Below are 18,550 nucleotides of genomic sequence, written 5' to 3' on the forward strand. Positions count from 1 at the left end.
AGTCTGATTAGACTGTCGGAGCCCCCCGCAGAGAGACACTGTGGAATCCCCAAAGCTTGCAAAACCTTCACTGTCCTCAAACAGTGTCTCACCAGCCCTGTTCAACACAAACACATACATACATACATACATCCAACCACTGTACTTCACCAATCCACCAGCATTCTGTCAGTGTAACAACAACAACAACAATAATAATAATAATATCAACCTTAGAACCAATTCATGTTTTATTATATTTACAGTGATATATCTGACGCTGGCTCGATCTCAGGCATTTGGCACTGATCACAAAAAGGCCCCTTATAAAGTAAATGACAGTTTACATTAATGACCGAATTAAAATAGGGACTGAATTAAAACGGACAGAATTGAATCAGGGACAGAACTGAATCAGGGACAGAATTAAATCAGAGACTGAATTTAATCAGAGACTGAATTAAATCAGGGACTGAATTAAATCAGAGACTGAATTTAATCAGGGACTGAATTAAATTAGAGACTGAATTAAATCAGGGACAGAATTTAATCAGACTGAATTAAATTAGAGACTGAATTAAATCAGGGACAGAATTTAATCAGACTGAATTAAATCAGAGACTGAATTGAATCAGGGACTGAATTAAATTAGAGACTGAATTAAATCAGACTGAATTTAATCAGACTGAATTAAATCAGAGACTGAATTTAATCAGACTGAATTAAATCAGAGACTGAATTTAATCAGACAATTGAATCAGGGACTGAATTGAATCAGGGACTGATTTGTGTTCATTAAGCTCCAGAAGCTTTTTGCTTATCTAACTCTTCACTGAACAGAACATGTTTTCCTAACAACAACAGATTCAGCACCTGCAGATGAAAAGTCCTGTGTTTAATTATTCACTAACATTTACTCTTAATACCAAATGTGGTGCCGGTTATTCAAAGACCTAAAAACTGAGTTCAGACGTCCATCACGTTCAGCATGTCTGAAAGTCTGAAACGTGGTCCTGGTGTCTGAAAGACGTGTATTTTCCTTCCTAATTCTTTTATTAGAGATGAATGATTCCTGATTAAGACTATATTAATAAAGTTTCAGCACAAAACTGAATTTCCCAGAAACACCAGCTTTAATACAGACCTTACAGCCAAAAGCCCCTAAATCCACCTTCCAGCAACCGCTGTTCAACTGGACGCTGTAGGGGTGCCGTGGGGGCTGGACCGCTGGGAGGCCTTGCTGCTGTAGGGACGCTGTGGGGGCTGGACTGCTGTGGGGGCTGGACGCTGTGGGGGCTGGATTCTGGGAGGCCTTGGTGCTATAGGGGCCCTGTGGGGGCTGGACGGTGTGGGAGCTGGACTGCTGTGGGGGCTGGACTGCTATGGGAGCTGGACCGCTGTGGGAGCTGGACGCTCTGGGGGGTCCAGCTGTGGGGGCTGGGCTGCTGTGGGGGCTGGACGCTGTGAGATTATTCTTAATAAATGATGTAGAATACACAAACTGCATATCTGTAATTTCTAAATATTTGTAAGCAATTTCATTTTTTAGAAATATCAGTAAAATTAATAACTTGCTTAAATATCTTATATATTAATAAACACATACATTTCAGCAGAGACCCGTCCCAAAAACACCTTTCATTTATGGAAGCTCTGAACTTCTCACTGCTTTTTGTGCTAATTTGTAAAAGTTACTTTTACGGAGCGAAATGCCAGCGGGAACTCATCAATGACCTCATCAATGACCTCATCAATGACCTCATCAATACTTCAGCACAGTACTTACATCAACATTTCAACCTCAACCAGTATGATTATTCTGATCAGAAATCAATGATCTATCGCCACCACCAGGCTCTCTGGGATGTGCTCCACCCAGGACGTCTTCAGGCCCGTCCACAGGAGTGCTGTGAGTCTGGAACAGCGTCTCTGAGTCTTTTCATTCCCACCGCAAACACTAAGAGCCGCTCCGCCGGTGTTCCACAGGTTCCTCAGGGAGTCGGTGTTTGTGTGAACTGGGCAGTGGGAGCTAATTAGTTGTCAGGCATCAGCTAATGTTGGCGCAGTGAGACGCGCTGGATGTCTGGACCGAGTCCAAATAGCATTTAAAACATTTAAAACATTGAAAAGGTCTCCGGTGCGCCTCCTCCCTCACAGCAGCAGCAGCTCTGAGTGCAATGCTGTTCACTACAAATCACCAGTGCATTGTGGGAGATTATGGCCTCCTCAAAATCAGCCCAGTTCCACTCCAGGAGTCGGACACTCGGAGAGAAGTGGCTGATTTACACAACAGTGTCCTAAAACGTGGAGAGGGATCCTTTCAGCCCCAGCCTTTAAAGCCAGCCCTGCACACGACCCTCAGCAGAGCCTCCAGGGAGCCGCCGATTCCCTCTATCTGAGGCTCCTTCACAGTCACACAAACACAACTAGCAACAATGTAGCTCTACTGACGTCCAGACCCAACACAGACCGGGAAATTCAGCTCCCAGGGGATCACTTACTTTTGCACATTTCACTGTTTTGTGTTCTCTGGAGCTCTGCTGATGTCTAATGACCACACTGACCAAAAAAGTGAGGATGAGTTTGAGTGAGTTTGTAATGAACAGTTATTAAAAACACTAACGGTGACCCTGGAGACCTGCCCTTCCCAGCCCAGCCCAGCCCAGCCCAGCCCAGCCCAGCCCAGCCCAGCCCAGCGCCGGCAGTGACCTGCTCCGGCTGTGGGGGTTCTGACCACCTACACGGCTGCCAGGAGCCGCACAGCTAAATAACAGACAGAGCTGGAACAGTGTGAACGGGAACAACACTGAACCACTTCATGATCAGGAGAAACACGACAGAAGTACTTATTAATTATTATTATTATTTTATATTTTTTATTTTATTAAAAATAAGGTGATTTATTCATAATCTGATCACTTTTCATTACTTTACTGGTGCAGAGAAGGGTGGAGGTTGGGGTCGGGGTCGGGGACGAGGCCAAAACAGCTAAACATAACGTTTAACATTAAAAACTCAGATCAGGGTTGGGTCATCCTAAGCAGCTGCATCACTGCCTGGTTTGGGACCTGCACAGCCTCTGACCGCAAGTCCCTCCAACGCATTGTGAGGACAGCTGAGAAGATCATCGGAGTCTCTCTCCCCTCCGTCATGGACATTTACACCACCCGCTGCATCCGCAAAGCAACCAGCATTGTGGATGACTCCACCCACCCTTCACACAGACTGTTCTCCCTCCTGCCATCAGGAAGAAGGTACCGCAGCATCCGGTCCAACACAACCAGACTCTGCAACAGCTTCTTCCCCCAAGCCATCAGACTCCTCAACTCAACTCAACTTCTGAACTGATATCTTTCTGGTACATGTACACTCTCCCCCTCTCTCTCTCTCTCTCTCTCTCTCTCTCTCTCTCTCTCCAACCGTTTACCCCAGATAACATGGGAAGCATTTTTTTTGCACAAGCATTTGCACTAATAACTTTACGACCTCACTGGACTCTATTTATTGCACATTGCACAACTTGCACACTACCGTCATTATTTATTATTCTCTGTCTGTACTGTGTTGTGTTGTCTGTCCGCACTTGTATTGTGTTGCACTTGTGTTTTGTATGCACTGTCTATGTTGCACCATGGTCCTGGAGGAACGTTGTTTCGTTTCACTGTGTACTCTGTATGTAGCTGAAATGACAATAAAACCCACTTGACTTGACTTGATTTGTTTTTGCTGATGATAAATATTCTACTCTCTGCCCCCATAAACACCATCCACACCAGTGAAGTCCACCGCTGGACATAAATGTGGGCCCTCTGGTCACCCTCTGCTCTCAACCTAGAGCCTTTCTTAAACATCTGGAAGGTTTATGGACCTTTAGAGGAGTTCGGACACCAGTCGGACACACCGTCTAGTCTACAGTGAACCTGATCTCGAGGTCATCGTCATCAGTGCGGCTGTTTTTGTAGGGGACGTGTTTCTGCTTCCAGCTCTGACCCTCGATTCAGCCCAGCGGTTCTGAAACGAGCTGAAATCCAATGAATCTACAGTTTAAACCAGAAACAACTTTATTCTGCATTCAGACTCGATCAGCAGCGAGGAGCAGAGAGAGAGTCTGTATCCCTGAGATCATCCAGCTTTTACACAAACGTGTCAAACAAACACCGAGCTGATCAGCCATTACATTAGGACCACCAGCTGAACAGAACAGCCCTGATTGGCTCCAGTGGCTCCTGAAGTGGACAGCTTGGGCAGAAAGTGAACAGTCAGTTCTTTAAGATGAACAACCAGTGAAACCCCAAAGTCTGAGTGCCAGAGATCACAGGACACCTTTAGTCACAGAGGTCGTGGATCTGGAGTCCATGGGTCTCTCGATGGGTCAGAGCTGTCATGAAGGCACAAGTGGAATCTACAGAGTGTCAGGCAGGTGGTTTTAATGCTATGGCTGATCGGTGTACACAATAATAAGGGTAACAGAACTGTAGTTCAGAATCTTCTCCACTCTGAAATGAATTTGGCATCAGCGTGGGGTATATTTGCTCCCAGGCATTACGCGAGAAGTCGCACTGCTGAGCAGCTCTGCCGTCACCAGGGGTCACTAGATGACCTGTGTCCAGCAAAGGCTAATGTGTTGTGCTCTACAGCGTGTGGCTGGGCAGCGTTACTGGTGGTTCTGCAGGGTCTGGTCGTGATGTTCGCTCAGGGCTGTGTGAAGGCATTCCAGTAGAATTAGATCCATTAGCATCATTAGCATCATTAGCACCATTAGCATCGGTAGCAGTGAGGCTCACACTGTGGACGGGGATGCTGGGAGTCATGTTAGAGGAACTGGCATCATTAGCATCACTGTTATTAGCACTGCTGCCCATGAGGAGACCTAGCTGTACTTCGTTGTTTTGGCTGGAGGCGGTGATCTCTGAGGTTACGCTACCTGATGTAGCCTCAATAGCTTCATTAGCACTGGGGTGATTGACAGCCGTATCGTTTACGTGTCCATCATCATCGCTCTCGCTGTTGATGGTGATGACGGTGGGCGACTTCCTCTCCCTCCTCTCCTTGCTCCTCTTCCTCTTGCTCTTCTTCTTGTGTTTCTTCTTCTTATGATGGCGTTTCTTCTGTAGAGCTTCTCCAGAGTCACCCTCATAAACAATCTCCAGGCTGGGGCTCGGGCTGCTCCTGCGCTTCCCCTCCCGCTTCCCCACCCGCTTCCCTCTGCTGCGCCTCTTCTTGCTCTGAGCGAGGTCTTCGGTGGTCTCGGCTCCAGAAGGTTCCAGATGCAGAGATTTATATTTGCGCTTCCCGCTGGGTTTGTCATGCCGTGACTTTCTGTGACAGGAGGAAGGGGAGGGGTGTTGGGTCCACCTCCTGTCCCTGCTGCGGCTCCTCCTGCTGCGGCTCCTCCTGCTGCGGCTCCTCCTGCTGCGGCTCCTCCTGCTGCGGCTCCTCCTGCTGCGGCTTCTGCTGTGGGAGCGAGCCTGAGAGCTGTCCCGCGATCGTGGGCGAGAGCGAGCCTGAGAGCGCTCGTGAGAACGACACCGGGAACGCGGGGGAGAACGAGCGTGCTTTACCGAACTTACGAGGAAACTGCTGTAGTGCGTGTGACTGTGATACCTGCTGCTTGAGTAGCTATGGCGCGTATGAGGCAGGGGTGCGTGTGATTGGTGAAAGGGCGAAGTCTCTTTACTTCGCTTCCTGTCCTTAGAGCGAGAGCGCCTCTTGTGGCCACGTGAGGAAACGTCTCTGTTTCTGGACCCGTCTTTCTGTTTGTACTTCGAATGCCGTCTTCCTTCGTCCCTGCTGTTCCTACACTGGTGGTGTTTAGAGGAACGTCTTGGGGACGCCGAATGCCGGTCAGAAGATCGTTCATGGGATGCCCCGTTTCTATCAGCAGCTGTGGGTCTGTGAGGGGCTGCTGATTGGCTGGAGCCAGGGGAGTCTGGAGATGACGTGAAGCGAATGTGCTGAGGTTGGGATGTTTTTATGAGGTGATTGTTCTTGGTTTCTTCCTCTTCTTCGTCATCTTCGGAGTCAGACGAGAGCTGAACCAGCTCCGGAGTTCTATCCGCCGTCGGTTTAACATAGCCCACGATCATGCAGTCTTCCTCACCGCCACTGTGGTCTTCCTCACCCGTCACAACTGTGGCTGGGACCACAGGAGCCGCAGAAGGCCCTGCTTCTTCCTCGCTGTCTGAGTCACTGGAGTTGACGGAGACGGTTAAAACCCGAGGCGGCTCGGTGGAGTAGGACGGACCTGGAGTTTCATCATCCCACGGCGTCTGGCTCAGCGCTGCCGCAGGAGGCAAATTCACCTCGTCCTCGGAGACGGTGATGACGGAGGAGTCGGAGCCGCCGCTGCCCTCGACCGAAGGAGCCGGACAGTCGTAGACCGCGCTTTGGTCGTACGCCTCCATGTTGAAGGGCGACCGCGCGAAGCTCAGGAACTCGTGCAGGAAGTGCTCGGTGCGGGACAGCAGGAAGGGCCGCAGCTCCTGCAGCACAGCCGGGTTCTGCATGTCATAGCGCGTGATCTGGGACATTACGATGTGCTGAACGATGTTGACCAGCGAGCCGTGCGTGCCATACAGCACCGTGAGTTCCCGTTTGAGCCACGGCACCAGCCGGTGGAGGCACGCCGGGTTCCCCCGGAAGAACTCGGCCGAGGTTTCCCTGGACCGTCCGCCATCCCTCACATCCTGGACACGCAGGCCCTGCCGGTAAAGCGTCCGCCGGAACTGGATCATCTCCTGCTCCCGCAGAGTCCGCAGGGTTCGGCCTTCACCCTGCGCCAGCTGTCGCGCTGCCAGTCTCGCCAGCATCCGGCGGAAACCACGGTCATTCCCATGGGACACAGAACCTGAAAGTAAGGAAACAAAAGAGACTCTAGAGCTTTTCTTACATTTACAGTCTTACATTCACACACAGCCTCTGATCCAGAGCTCACACCGGACGGCTTTCTGATTCTGTGCCGGTGCCTGGTTCACCACAAGGGGGAGTCACAAACACACACCATGGCTGTGACCAAACTGGGTCCCTATAGACCTTTCCTCCAGTCACACAGCGCCGTCCAGCTGAGCCGCCGGCCTGCACTCTCACCGGTCTTCAGCATTTCAGGCAGTGGTGCTCAGCGGTTAGAGCACCAGGCGATTTATGGGCTTGGCAAGCTGCCACAGGGCTGAGCAAGGCCCTTGATCCTTTATGCACCTCGAGCGCTGCAGCGATGCCTGCCCACCTGTCCTGGCGCGTGTGCTCACGGTGCATGTGTTCACTTCGTGGATGGGTTAAACGCCACCAGTGTCCAACAGTAATGGTGAAGATGGGTTTCTAGTCTTGTAGTCTAATCTTAGTCAGGAAGTCCCTCCAACACGGACCAGAGGCTAGTCTGTCTTGGCCGAACTTCAGTACATCTGTGTGACCCCTCTCGCCTGCCGCAGCGCGCGGTTTTCCACTGCATGGAGCTCAGCAGCAGATCAGTAAACAGTCCAGTCCCACAGGGTTCATTAGCAGCATTAAACCTGTCCCACCCTTCAGCCCTGCGGTCACTCCGGTTCAGACTGAGGTTACTGAGGTTTTCAGCTGGAGATGGTTAAACTGGAAGGAGTGGGACTCCGGCGTGTTTGGGGGAATTGTGAACATGACTGGGAGCTGTTTAGTGCTGCTCTTCACTCTTCAGATTAAACATATTTACAAACATATGAAACATATAGAAAATCTTTTACAGACTTCAAACGTCTATTCAACCCAAAAGCTTAAATATTTACAGAATTAAAGAAAAGCTAAACAAAATGATTCTGTTCGCCGTCAATAAAAATTCTTAAAAAGAAAGAAATCTGGACTCAGAAATCAGAAAACACTCAGATCAGTCTAATCTGTCTGATAATGATCTGATTCCAGTATCATCACACGACTCCGACAGATCCACATTTTTAAACCTACCTGACAGACCCTCAAACATCACCCCATGGTCAGGGGGAGGGGACGTTCTCCTCTCAGGCCGGCGGTCCCCGGTCAGCGTGGTCCTGTACCTGAACCTCTGTCCGGCCAGGCTGCCGAAGGAGCCGTTGTCGCTGGGCCGCAGGTCGTACTGCTTGAAGTCATCCTCAGCCTTTATGGAGTGGTAGATGGAGCTGAAGGGCTGCTTGCACAGCGGGCACTCGGCTTTGTTCTTGGACCACTCGTGGATGCAGCGGAAGCAGAAGCGGTGCAGGCATTTGTCCACGTAGGAGATGTTCTTGAACTGGTCCAGGCAGATGGGGCACTTCGAGTCCGGAGACGCTTCCTTGGAGATGGTCTTTGGCGCGGTCGTGGACGAGCTCTTCTTCAGCACGGTGAGTTTCGTCTTTGCTGAGGCCATGATGCCATAACCTGGAAACACCAAAAAACACACTGATCATAAAGAGAGCGTGAGCAGACCTCCAGTCCTGCAGAGCAGCAGCATCCTGAGCTCCACCTGCAGCAGCATCCTGAGCTCCACCTGCAGCAGCATCCTGAGCTCCACCTGCAGCATCCGGAGGGCTTATAAACCAAAACCAGTCAGAGCTCATTTTCAATCGACCTCCCTTAAAATGAATCAGACTGTACCTGTAAGATTAATATATGCAAATGAGCTCTGTTCTGATTGGCTGCCCTGTTCTGAGTGTATGTAAGCGCAGCACAGCCTTTAATTTGAATTAGTAGATAATATAATATCACAATATTTAAAGACATTTTCATGAAGCCTCATATTCTGACATGCAGAGAAAATTCACACGCAGCTGCAGATACTAAACATCCCAACACTCCATATTTATTACAGTCTGATCTACATCCAATCAAACTCTACTAATTACAATCTCTCTGTAATGAAACAGGTGGGTCAGTGTTCTCGTTAAGCACCGACGATCCCCACAAGGTGCTCAGGAAGAGTGTATTTATGCATCACAGTAATGAAATTTATCACAATGTGATCCAATACTGTCAGAACGTGAGTAAAACCAGTAAAACCAGTAAACCAGTAAAACCAGTGTCTTCAGTGTTTATCACCCAGAAACGGTCTGTTTAATCTAAGGGACGAATAGAGGCTGGAGTAGAAACTCACACTTAAATAAAGCTTCAGATTCAGATACAGGATATTAATACTGACTCTTTAAACACAACAGACCTGAAGGGTCGACCATCCTGCAACTCAGTTCCACATCAGATACTGAGTACCGGACAGGTGGAGGGGACAGGTGGATACGGAGTAATGTACAGGTGGAGAGGACAGGTGGATACGGAGTAATGTACAGGTGGAGAGGACAGGTGGAGAGGACAGGTAGATACTGAGTACCGGACAGGTGGAGAGGACAGGTGGAGAGGACAGGTAGATACTGAGTACCGGACAGGTGGAGAGGACAGGTGGAGAGGACCTGTTTAAATAAAGTTTAACAGTGACTCACCAGCTCCAACATCCAGCTTTGATCCTTCAGTCCTGAACACACACACACACACACACTCACACACACTCACACACTCTCACACACTCTCACACACACTCACACACACTCACACACACACTCACTCTCACACACACACACACACACTCACACACTCACACACTCACACACTCACTCTCACACACACACACTCACACACACACACACACACACACACACACTCACACACTCACTCTCACACACACACACTCACACACACACACACTCACACACACACACACACACACTCACACACTCACTCACTCACTCTCACACACACACACTCACACTCACACACACACACACACACACACTCACTCACACACACACACACACACACTCACTCTCTCACACACACACTCACTCACTCACTCACTCACTCTCACACACACACACACACACACACACACACACACACACACACACTCACTCACTCACTCTCACACACACTCACTCTCACACTCACTCACTCACACTCACTCACACACACTCACTCTCACACTCACTCTCACACACACACACACACAGGTCAGTGCTCCTGGTCACTTCTCGCCTGTCCTACAGAGCAGTCCGGGTCAGCACTCGCCTCTATAAAGTTCCTGAAACCCAAACCGCAGCGAAACCCGACAACTCTACATTACAGAAGTGTAAATAAATGAAATATTAAATATATTTGACTCATATTTCAGATTAAAAACCGCTTTTAGAACCGAGAGTCCGCGATCAACAGCCCGCACCGCCGGAAACGGACACAGGGACCAGGTCACGGCATCCGGTTACAGTGTCAAAATAAAAGCCCCACGGCGCGTGCGTATATAACACATATGAATAATAAAAGCCCTGTCATATTAAAACAGCCTTTTATGACGACGTGAGGATTCCTATGATAAGACTATAATTAATAATCTATTAATTCTTCTTATCTGCTTCTCCCTGGTCAGGGTCACGGTGGGTCCAGAGCCTACCCAGAATCCTTGAGTGCCAGGAGGGATATGGAGGGAGCAGCTGTCCCTCCCAGATTAATCACCCAAACATTAATTATTCAAAAAGTTCTTACATACAAAAGGATTTTACCAGAAACTGACACATTTTAAATGTACATAAATGCAAAATAAGCTAAATCTAAACACACGACTCTTTCTTTTATATTTTACATTTTTTCTTTTTACATTATTAAACAATTTGTACAAATTATATAAAATCATTTTAAAGTTTACACTTATTGATTAAAAATGTTAATAATTGATTAATGTATGAACAACAGGGACTGAAACATTTTCAGCATTTTCACAAAAATACCTCATTAACATATCTCCACCTATTACACTCAGCACTGGGTAGTCCCACCCCCTCGTACCGCAGCTCTCAGTGCTTTAATGAGGTACAGCCATTCAGGACAGAGCTCATTTACATGTACCTGTCTTAAAAACAGTCTGTGTTCTTCCTAAAATATGAAAACAGGTTTAAAATCAATTTATCTGATAAATCAAATAAATCAAATCAATGATCAACATTTGTTGAACATGAAGGCAGGCGTTAAACAGAGCTGCAGTAAAAACCTGGAGCCGGGGGTCGTGTTCAGGCTGAGCAGAGATTACAGGCAGTTCGTACCTTTTATTAACGGGTAAACTGAGCGAGACGACCCGTTCACACTAACACACACCAACAACTGATTAGTCTTCAACTGTATTCATCTTTATTGGTATTCAGAAGTGAATCTACACACACACACACACACACACACACACACACACACACAGATGGAGTCCACAGGACATGTGGACGGTCTGCTGGTGATCAGTGGTGACCGCTTTCATCATGGTCTCCTGTTTTAGGAAAATCAGGAAGAACCTCTCCGGTTTCCAGGATAGTGTCCCCCTGTCAATCAAAGAGGCCATGTTAGACTGACAACATGGGACTCATCTCCACCTCCACCACCACCACCACCACCACCACCTTCATCATCTCCATCACCACCTTCATCATGAAGAACAACAGAAGAGCTCCTGAGAACCGTTATTAATAAAACACCTTCAGCTACATTCAAATGAAGAGTAATTACCAGATGGTTGCTGATGTGTTGGTATGTGGTTGCTATGGTGATGTTAGGCGGTTGCTATGCATTTAAGAAAGTTCTGATGAGCGTTTATACAGAGTTGTGAATCTGTTTACTGAAAATCAATCAATGCTATAATTCAATTATACGCAATATTCAATAATTAATCATTCATCTTATTCAAAAGCAGCCGGAGCACACTGTGAATCTGCTGGATTATTTCAATTAATGATTCAAAATAATGAAATGAGGAGGATTTAGTTATTTCCCAGAATGCAGTTCTAAAGCAGCACTGAGGTTCTGATCCAGTGATCCAAACATCTTAATGTTTTGGCTCATCGCTGTGTGTAGAGAGATCTCCTCCACACACTCAGCACAGGACAGTGTAACACAGGACAGACAACAGTAACAGACATGGTGACTGGGCCCAGCCCGGCTGGTGAGTGCAGTGCTCCTCAGACAGCTGAGGTTCAGTACTTACGGGGAAGAGCTTGGGTCTGCTCTCCACGAAGCTGTACGGCCTGGCCTGTGAAGAGCAGCAGAGGTGCAGCAGTGTTTAGTGCAGATACAGCGCGATCGGTGAGAAACCTGCCCACTGGTCCATTCATCACCATGTCTGACCCCATGCAAAAAAAACGAGGGACAGTGTGGAGATACCCTCAGACCTCAGCCCTGACGCTCTGAACACCTCCCATTAACCTCCACCCTGTCTGCTCTCCTTCTGACTGTAGAACTGGACTTTAACATCCTGAGCTTCTGCTGCTGGGCTGAACTTGTAGGACGGTCTGATCTGGTCATGCTGGTCAGCTGTTCCTCTTGTAGATGATTTAGTGGACAGTGGAACAGCGTCTGACCTCTTAACTGTTCTGAGATCTGTTTAAACCCCTTCCCAGACTCCTCTGCATCTCCACCCTTCTTTCTGAAGGTCTCAGAGAGCTCTCTGGATCTGAGCATGGTGATCTTCTTCACCCCTCACTTCAACCATCAAGATCAGACCAGACTAAACATCTGAGGTTTAGATCAGACTCCAGACTCCTCCAGAATCTTCCTCTCCAACCATGATCTGATCATCTGCTCCTGGTTCTGATTCTACACATTAGAAGGAGTGATAAATGTGTGTGTGTGGGGGGGGGTCTCTCAGATGAATATTATATAATATTAAATATGTAATATATTTTCTGTCAAACTTAAATGTGACAATTCTGCACATTTTAACCCTCAGTTTAACTCAGAGTCTGACCGTAACCCAGCGTGAGAGGGGTCCACAGACACCCCAGCATTCACACGGAACAGCAGCCAGACTTACAAGCATGTGGTACTTCATCCAGTAATGAACGATCCAGGAGGGAAGCAGGAACAAGGTGAAGCCCGTTTTCACACTCCTGATCACTCGGTAGGTCTGCAGAGGGAGAAGATCAGAGGATGTGTGTGAACAACCCGACAAACCTTAATCACTTTTCAGCTATATTAGCTTCATTCACTAGATGGTCAAAAGTATTGGGACACCTGCTCATTCTGCTCCTGCTTCTTCTGAAATCAAGGGTATTAAAGAGTTGATCCTGCTTGTGCTGGAGTAACTGTCTCTACTGTCCAGAGAAGAAGACTTTCTACTAGATTCTGGAGGAGGAGCATTGCTGTGAGGATTTGATTGCATTCAGTGACAAGAGCTCAGAAGAGTCAGGGCCCCAACCCCCATTATGTGCACCTTCTACTGAGATGCCATCGAGAGCGTCCTGACCAGCTGCAGCCCTGTGTGGTACGGTGCCTGCACAGCGTTTCTGACCTCGGCATGGCGGGGGACCCTACCCACCTCCACACAGCTTCTTCAGCCTGCTGCCATCAGGAAGGAGACTGCGGAGTCTCCAGGCGAGAACCAGCAGACTGAGGGACAGCTCAGTCCACCAGACGGTCAGGATGCTCAGCTCTCTCCCTGCCCTGCCTCCCCTTCCCCTTTCACCCCGTTAACACACACTCCTACACATCCTGCACACCAATCACACACACACACACACACACACACACACACACACACACACACACACACACCTGAACTCTGCAGCATCTAGACCTGGTTAAACTGTAAGGGAGGATGAGCTGCAGTCTGCACTGATCGTCCCCACATTACCACCCTGCTGCAGATCACTGTACTGCTGACGGCCGGTCAGAGAGCTCTGTCTGTTTATTCATACAAACACTTCAACTCTTACAGCCCTACTAATTAGTAAACCACCATCTCTACACTTCCTGTTCTTTGATGTTTAAAGTTTATTTACATATTTGATGTTTATTGTTGCTCCATCTGTCTGAGAGTAACGCAACTACAATCCTGTGTCTTTGATAGTGATGATCACCATCCCCACCTCATCATCCCCAACTCACCACCCCACCTCATCATCCCCAACTCACCATCCCCACCTCATCATCCCCAACTCACCATCCCCAACTCACCATCCCCACCTCATCATCCCCAACTCACCATCCCCACCTCATCATCCCCAACTCACCACCCCACCTCACCATCCCCACCTCATCATCCCCAACTCACCATCCCCACCTCACCATCCCCACCTCACCATCCCCACCTCATCATCCCCAACTCACCACCCCACCTCACCACCCCACCTCACCATCCCCAACTCACCACCCCACCTCACCACCCCCAACTCACCACCCCACCTCATCATCCCCACCTCACCATCCCCACCTCATCATCCCCAACTCATCATCCCCAACTCATCATCATCCCCAACTCATCATCATCCCCAATTCATCCTAATGAAAAGTGCTGGATGGAGCTCCTCCACCATCATTCCGGAGAACACCGTTCCTCCACTGCTCCACAGCTCCTCAATGCTGGGGGGCTTTATACCCCTCTAGCCCATTCTATTCTATTCTATTGGCAGTACTTCTTCTCTACAGGGACTAGAGAAGCTGTGTGTTTGCACATCTGTGTCAGCAATGGGTGCAGCTTAAAGTAGCTGAATGCATTTATGAGAAGGGGTGTCCACAAACTTTTGGACATGTAGCGCTACATTAGCCTCGCAGCTTCAGCAGAAATGTAAAGAAGCACTGAGCAGCTCCGCCTGGCGGAGAGGAGGGTAAAGGGTGGCGGGAGGGAGTGTGTATGGTTTACTACACACAGCGACAGACAGACAGACAGTCAGACAGACAGACAGTCAGTCAGACAGACAGACAGTCAGTCAGACAGACAGACAGACAGACAGACAGACAGTTACCCAGCCTGTCTGGACAGGTCTCGCTCCGACCGGCTCGCGCGGGCTCAGCTCCTGGTCTTTCAGCCACTTCCTCCGCAGGTTCCAGAGCTGCTGCACGCGCAGCTTCTCATCCGGAGTGTAGCCCGACATCGCGCGCTCAGCTCTGATCAGTAGCACAGGTGAAGACTGTAGAACCAGAGCCAGGTGATCAGCCGTCCCTCCACTACCCTCTCTCTGCACTGACCGCACAGAGGACAACCTTCACACACACACCCGGATACACTCCACACACACACACACACACACACACACACACACACACACCTCACGACTTACTGCAGCGCCCCCTGCCGGTGCACTCCTGCTCCACAGTTATCACTACATTCAGAATATCAGCCAAAATATTATACACTAGCATTAAAGCCAGGAGTGAATTATTAAGTATAGATTTGCACTGATTTATGAAATACCTTTATGAAATGTAAGCAGTATTAATTTATATAAAATGATTTATATGAAATAAGATTAAATATTAACATTTAAATATTACCTTAAAATAAACAAAAATATATAAAAAACTCAAAAACCCTTCACTGCTTATTAAGATTTACTCACTTAATCAACAAAATAAATACATCTTTATATAGAGAGAGGATCGGTCAGAGGATCGGTCAGAGGATCGGACAGTGGATCGGTCAGAGGATCAGACAGTGGAACGGTCAGTGGAACGGTCAGAGGATCGGTCAGAGGAACGGTCAGAGGATCGGTCAGAGGAACGGTCAGAGGATCGGACAGTGGATCGGACAGTGGATCGGTCAGTGGATCGGACAGTGGATCAGACAGTGGATCGGTCAGAGGATGAAGTGAATAGCAGTTTTTAAGAATCTGTAGCTCCTGACTCCTTTAGCCTGATTACATTAAAATGTCTTTAAATATCATAATCTAACATATTCTAATAATCTAATATTTTGACCTAATTCAAAACTAGTTTTGCATTTAAATCATATACAAAAGAAATATATTTTTAAAGAATAGCATTTTTATTGATTTGCTAGAATATGAAAGAGTAAGATTTACTGAAATAAAGAAATGATACATTTCACTTTTAATCCAACTTATTATTGCTACATTTGCTAAAAATGTTCAATCAATAAACTATTTGTCTGTCTGTCCCTTTATCTATCTGTCTGTCTGTCCCTTTGTCTGTCTGTCTGTCCCTTTATCTGTCTGTCTGTCTGTCTGTCTGTTTGTCCCTTTATCTGTCTGTCTGTCTGTCTGTCCCTTTATCTGTCTGTCTGTCTGTCTGTCTGTCCCTTTATCTATCTGTCTGTCTGTCTGTCCCTTTATCTGTCTGTCTGTCCCTTTATCTGTCAATCTATCTATATATCTGTCTGTCTGTCCCTTTATCTATCTGTCTGTCTGTCTGTGCCTTTATCTATCTGTCTGTCTGTCCCTTTATCTGTCCATCTATCTGTCCCTTTATCTATCTGTCTGTCTGTCCCTTTATCTATCTGTCTGTCTGTTTGTCCCTTTATCTGTCCGTCTATCTGTCTGTCTGTCCCTTTATCTGTCTGTCTGTCCCTTTATCTGTCTGTCTGTCCCTTTGTCTGTCCATCTATCTGTCAATCTATCTATATATCTGTCTGTCTGTCCCTTTATCTATCTGTCTGTCTGTCCCTTTATCTATCTGTCTGTCTGTCTGTCCCTTTATCTATCTGTCTGTCTGTCCCTTTATCTGTCCATCTATCTGTCCCTTTATCTATCTGTCTGTCTGTTTGTCCCTTTATCTGTCCGTCTATCTGTCTGTCTGTCCCTTTATCTATCTGTCTGTCTGTCCCTTTATCTATCTGTCTGTCTGTCTGTCTGTCCCTTTATCTATTTGTCTGTCTGTCCCTTTATCTATCTGTCTGTCTGTCTGTCCCTTTATCTGTCCGTCTAACTGTCCCTTTATCTATCTGTCTGTCTGTCTGTTTGTCCCTTTATCTGTCCGTCTATCTGTCTGTCTGTCTGTCCCTTTATCTATCTATCTGTCTGTCTGTCTGTCCCTTTATCTATTTATCTATCTATCTGTCTGTCTGCCCCTTTATCTATCTATCTGTCTGTCCCTTTATCTATCTATCTATCTGTCTGCCTGTCTGTCTGTCCCTTTATCTATCTATCTGTCTGTCTGTCCCTTTATCTATCTATATGTCTGTCTGTCTGTCTGTATGTCCCTTTATCTATCTGTCCGTCTATCTGTCTGTCTGTCTGTCTGTCTGTCTGTCCCTTTATCTATCTATCTGTCTGCCTGTCTGTCTGTCCCTTTATCTATCTATCTATCTGTCTGTCTGTCCCTTTATCTATCTATCTGTCTGTCTGTCTGTCTGTCCCTTTATCTATCTATCTATCTGTCCCTTTACCTATCTATATGTCTGTCTGTCTGTCTGTCTGTATGTCCCTTTATCTATCTGTCTGTCTGTCTGTCCCTTTGTCTGTCTGTCTGTCTGTCTGTTTACAAATAAAGTTTACAGATAAAGTTTACAGATAAAGTTTACAGCTCACGCACAGATAAAGCCGTGCAGGGCTGCAGTCTGGGAAATCTAGTCTTAGAACGGAGGTCAGAGCTGTTAGTAACGGAGCCTCAGCTGCTGTGTTTCTGTCTGCTGGCCGTTACATCAAGCTGTTACAGCTAACCAGCACCTCTCAGCCAATCACAGGCCAGCTTGGAGCTATCTGTGGTCTAAGGCTCAGAGACAGCACAGATCAGTGTAATCACACACAGCTGATCCTGCTCCTTACACAACCCCCACCGCTGTGTCCCCACCTCACTTAGTTCTCACACTGTGTGTGTGTGTGTGTGTGTGTGTGTGTGTGTGTGTGTTAGTACTGTAATTGGAGCTCTGTATATTATTATTATTAATGTTGTTTTTATTTGTTTGTTGTGTTTTTCCCTTTTTCTCTCAGTTTGGTTCTGCCAGTTAACCCACCTGTTCGTGACCCACAGCACTAGCAGTGCCCCCGACACCAGGAGGGTAAGGACTCAACACCCTCTCCTCTCATACATGTGAAGCCAGGCTCCGCCTCTTTTCCAGCCAGAGCCATTCACTGGACAGCCGACATGCTCGGGGGAAGGCTCCGGGTCCCCGTCTCCACCGCACCAGCTAACAGACGCCTGTGCCGGCCAACATCGCCTAAAAGTGACGAAAGGAGAGAGCGCCACCTACCCACTTGGAGAGAGAGAGAGCACGTCCAACTGTGCTCTCTCAGAGTCTGGCTGCTGATGGCAAAGCAGCATGACTGGGGATTCGAACTCACAACCCCCTGTGATAGCGCATTAGAGCCTGACCACACCGCCGAGCACCGCAGAGCTGGAGGGCGTGGCCAGTGTGTGTGGAGGTGTGATTGATCTCTTTCTTCGGCCGTTACTTTAAGCACAGTTCTGATTGGGGAACGGCTTAAACACAGATCACACACACACACACACACACACACACACACACACACAGTCTGATAAGGGTATAAACCCCCCACTGCCCCGCTGACTGTTCTGCTGAGGGTCCTGCAGTGACGCGTTCATTTGAAATGCTCAGTTGAATCATTTAGATGAACCGATTCAGTGAGGAGCAGTGGTCAGCGGCGGCTCTGCAGACTCAGTCCTCGCTCCTGTGTGATGAAGCAGTTACTGGATCCAGCCTTTTGGGTTTCAACCTGAGGAGGCTGCTGACCTGCTTCCTGACTGTGTGTGTGTGTGTGTGTGTGTGTGTGTGTGTGTGTGTGTGTGTGTGTGTGTTTCAGGAGAGACCTGAAGGCCTCAGTGAGGGAAGCGGCTCTCGCCACAATGCAGAACACGACAGTACGTCTGACCAACCCAGGCCTGT

General features: G+C 47.9%; 2 protein-coding genes across 2 annotated transcripts; both read right to left on the reverse strand.

Moving 5' to 3' along the window:
- Positions 1 to 4,022: 4,022 nt before the first annotated feature.
- toporsa (topoisomerase I binding, arginine/serine-rich a) lies at positions 4,023 to 10,180 on the reverse strand. The gene is made up of 3 exons (XM_072678620.1): positions 9,387 to 10,180; positions 7,906 to 8,334; positions 4,023 to 6,826 (listed from the first exon to the last, which is right to left on the reverse strand). Exons 2-3 carry the CDS (start codon positions 8,321 to 8,323, stop codon positions 4,611 to 4,613), a joined length of 2,634 nt encoding a protein of 877 aa, XP_072534721.1. The 5' UTR covers positions 8,324 to 8,334; positions 9,387 to 10,180; the 3' UTR covers positions 4,023 to 4,610.
- A 915-nt stretch (positions 10,181 to 11,095) lies between these two features.
- ndufb6 (NADH:ubiquinone oxidoreductase subunit B) lies at positions 11,096 to 14,974 on the reverse strand. Its single transcript, XM_072677177.1, has 4 exons — positions 14,715 to 14,974; positions 12,785 to 12,877; positions 11,960 to 12,004; positions 11,096 to 11,300 (listed from the first exon to the last, which is right to left on the reverse strand). The coding sequence occupies exons 1-4, from the start codon at positions 14,841 to 14,843 to the stop codon at positions 11,220 to 11,222; spliced, it is 348 nt and encodes a 115-aa protein (XP_072533278.1). The 5' UTR covers positions 14,844 to 14,974; the 3' UTR covers positions 11,096 to 11,219.
- Between the last annotated feature and the right edge of the window lie 3,576 nt (positions 14,975 to 18,550).

The sequence above is a fragment of the Salminus brasiliensis genome, chromosome 4 (genome assembly GCF_030463535.1).
Source record: "Salminus brasiliensis chromosome 4, fSalBra1.hap2, whole genome shotgun sequence".
NCBI classification, from domain to species: Eukaryota; Metazoa; Chordata; class Actinopteri; order Characiformes; family Bryconidae; genus Salminus; species Salminus brasiliensis.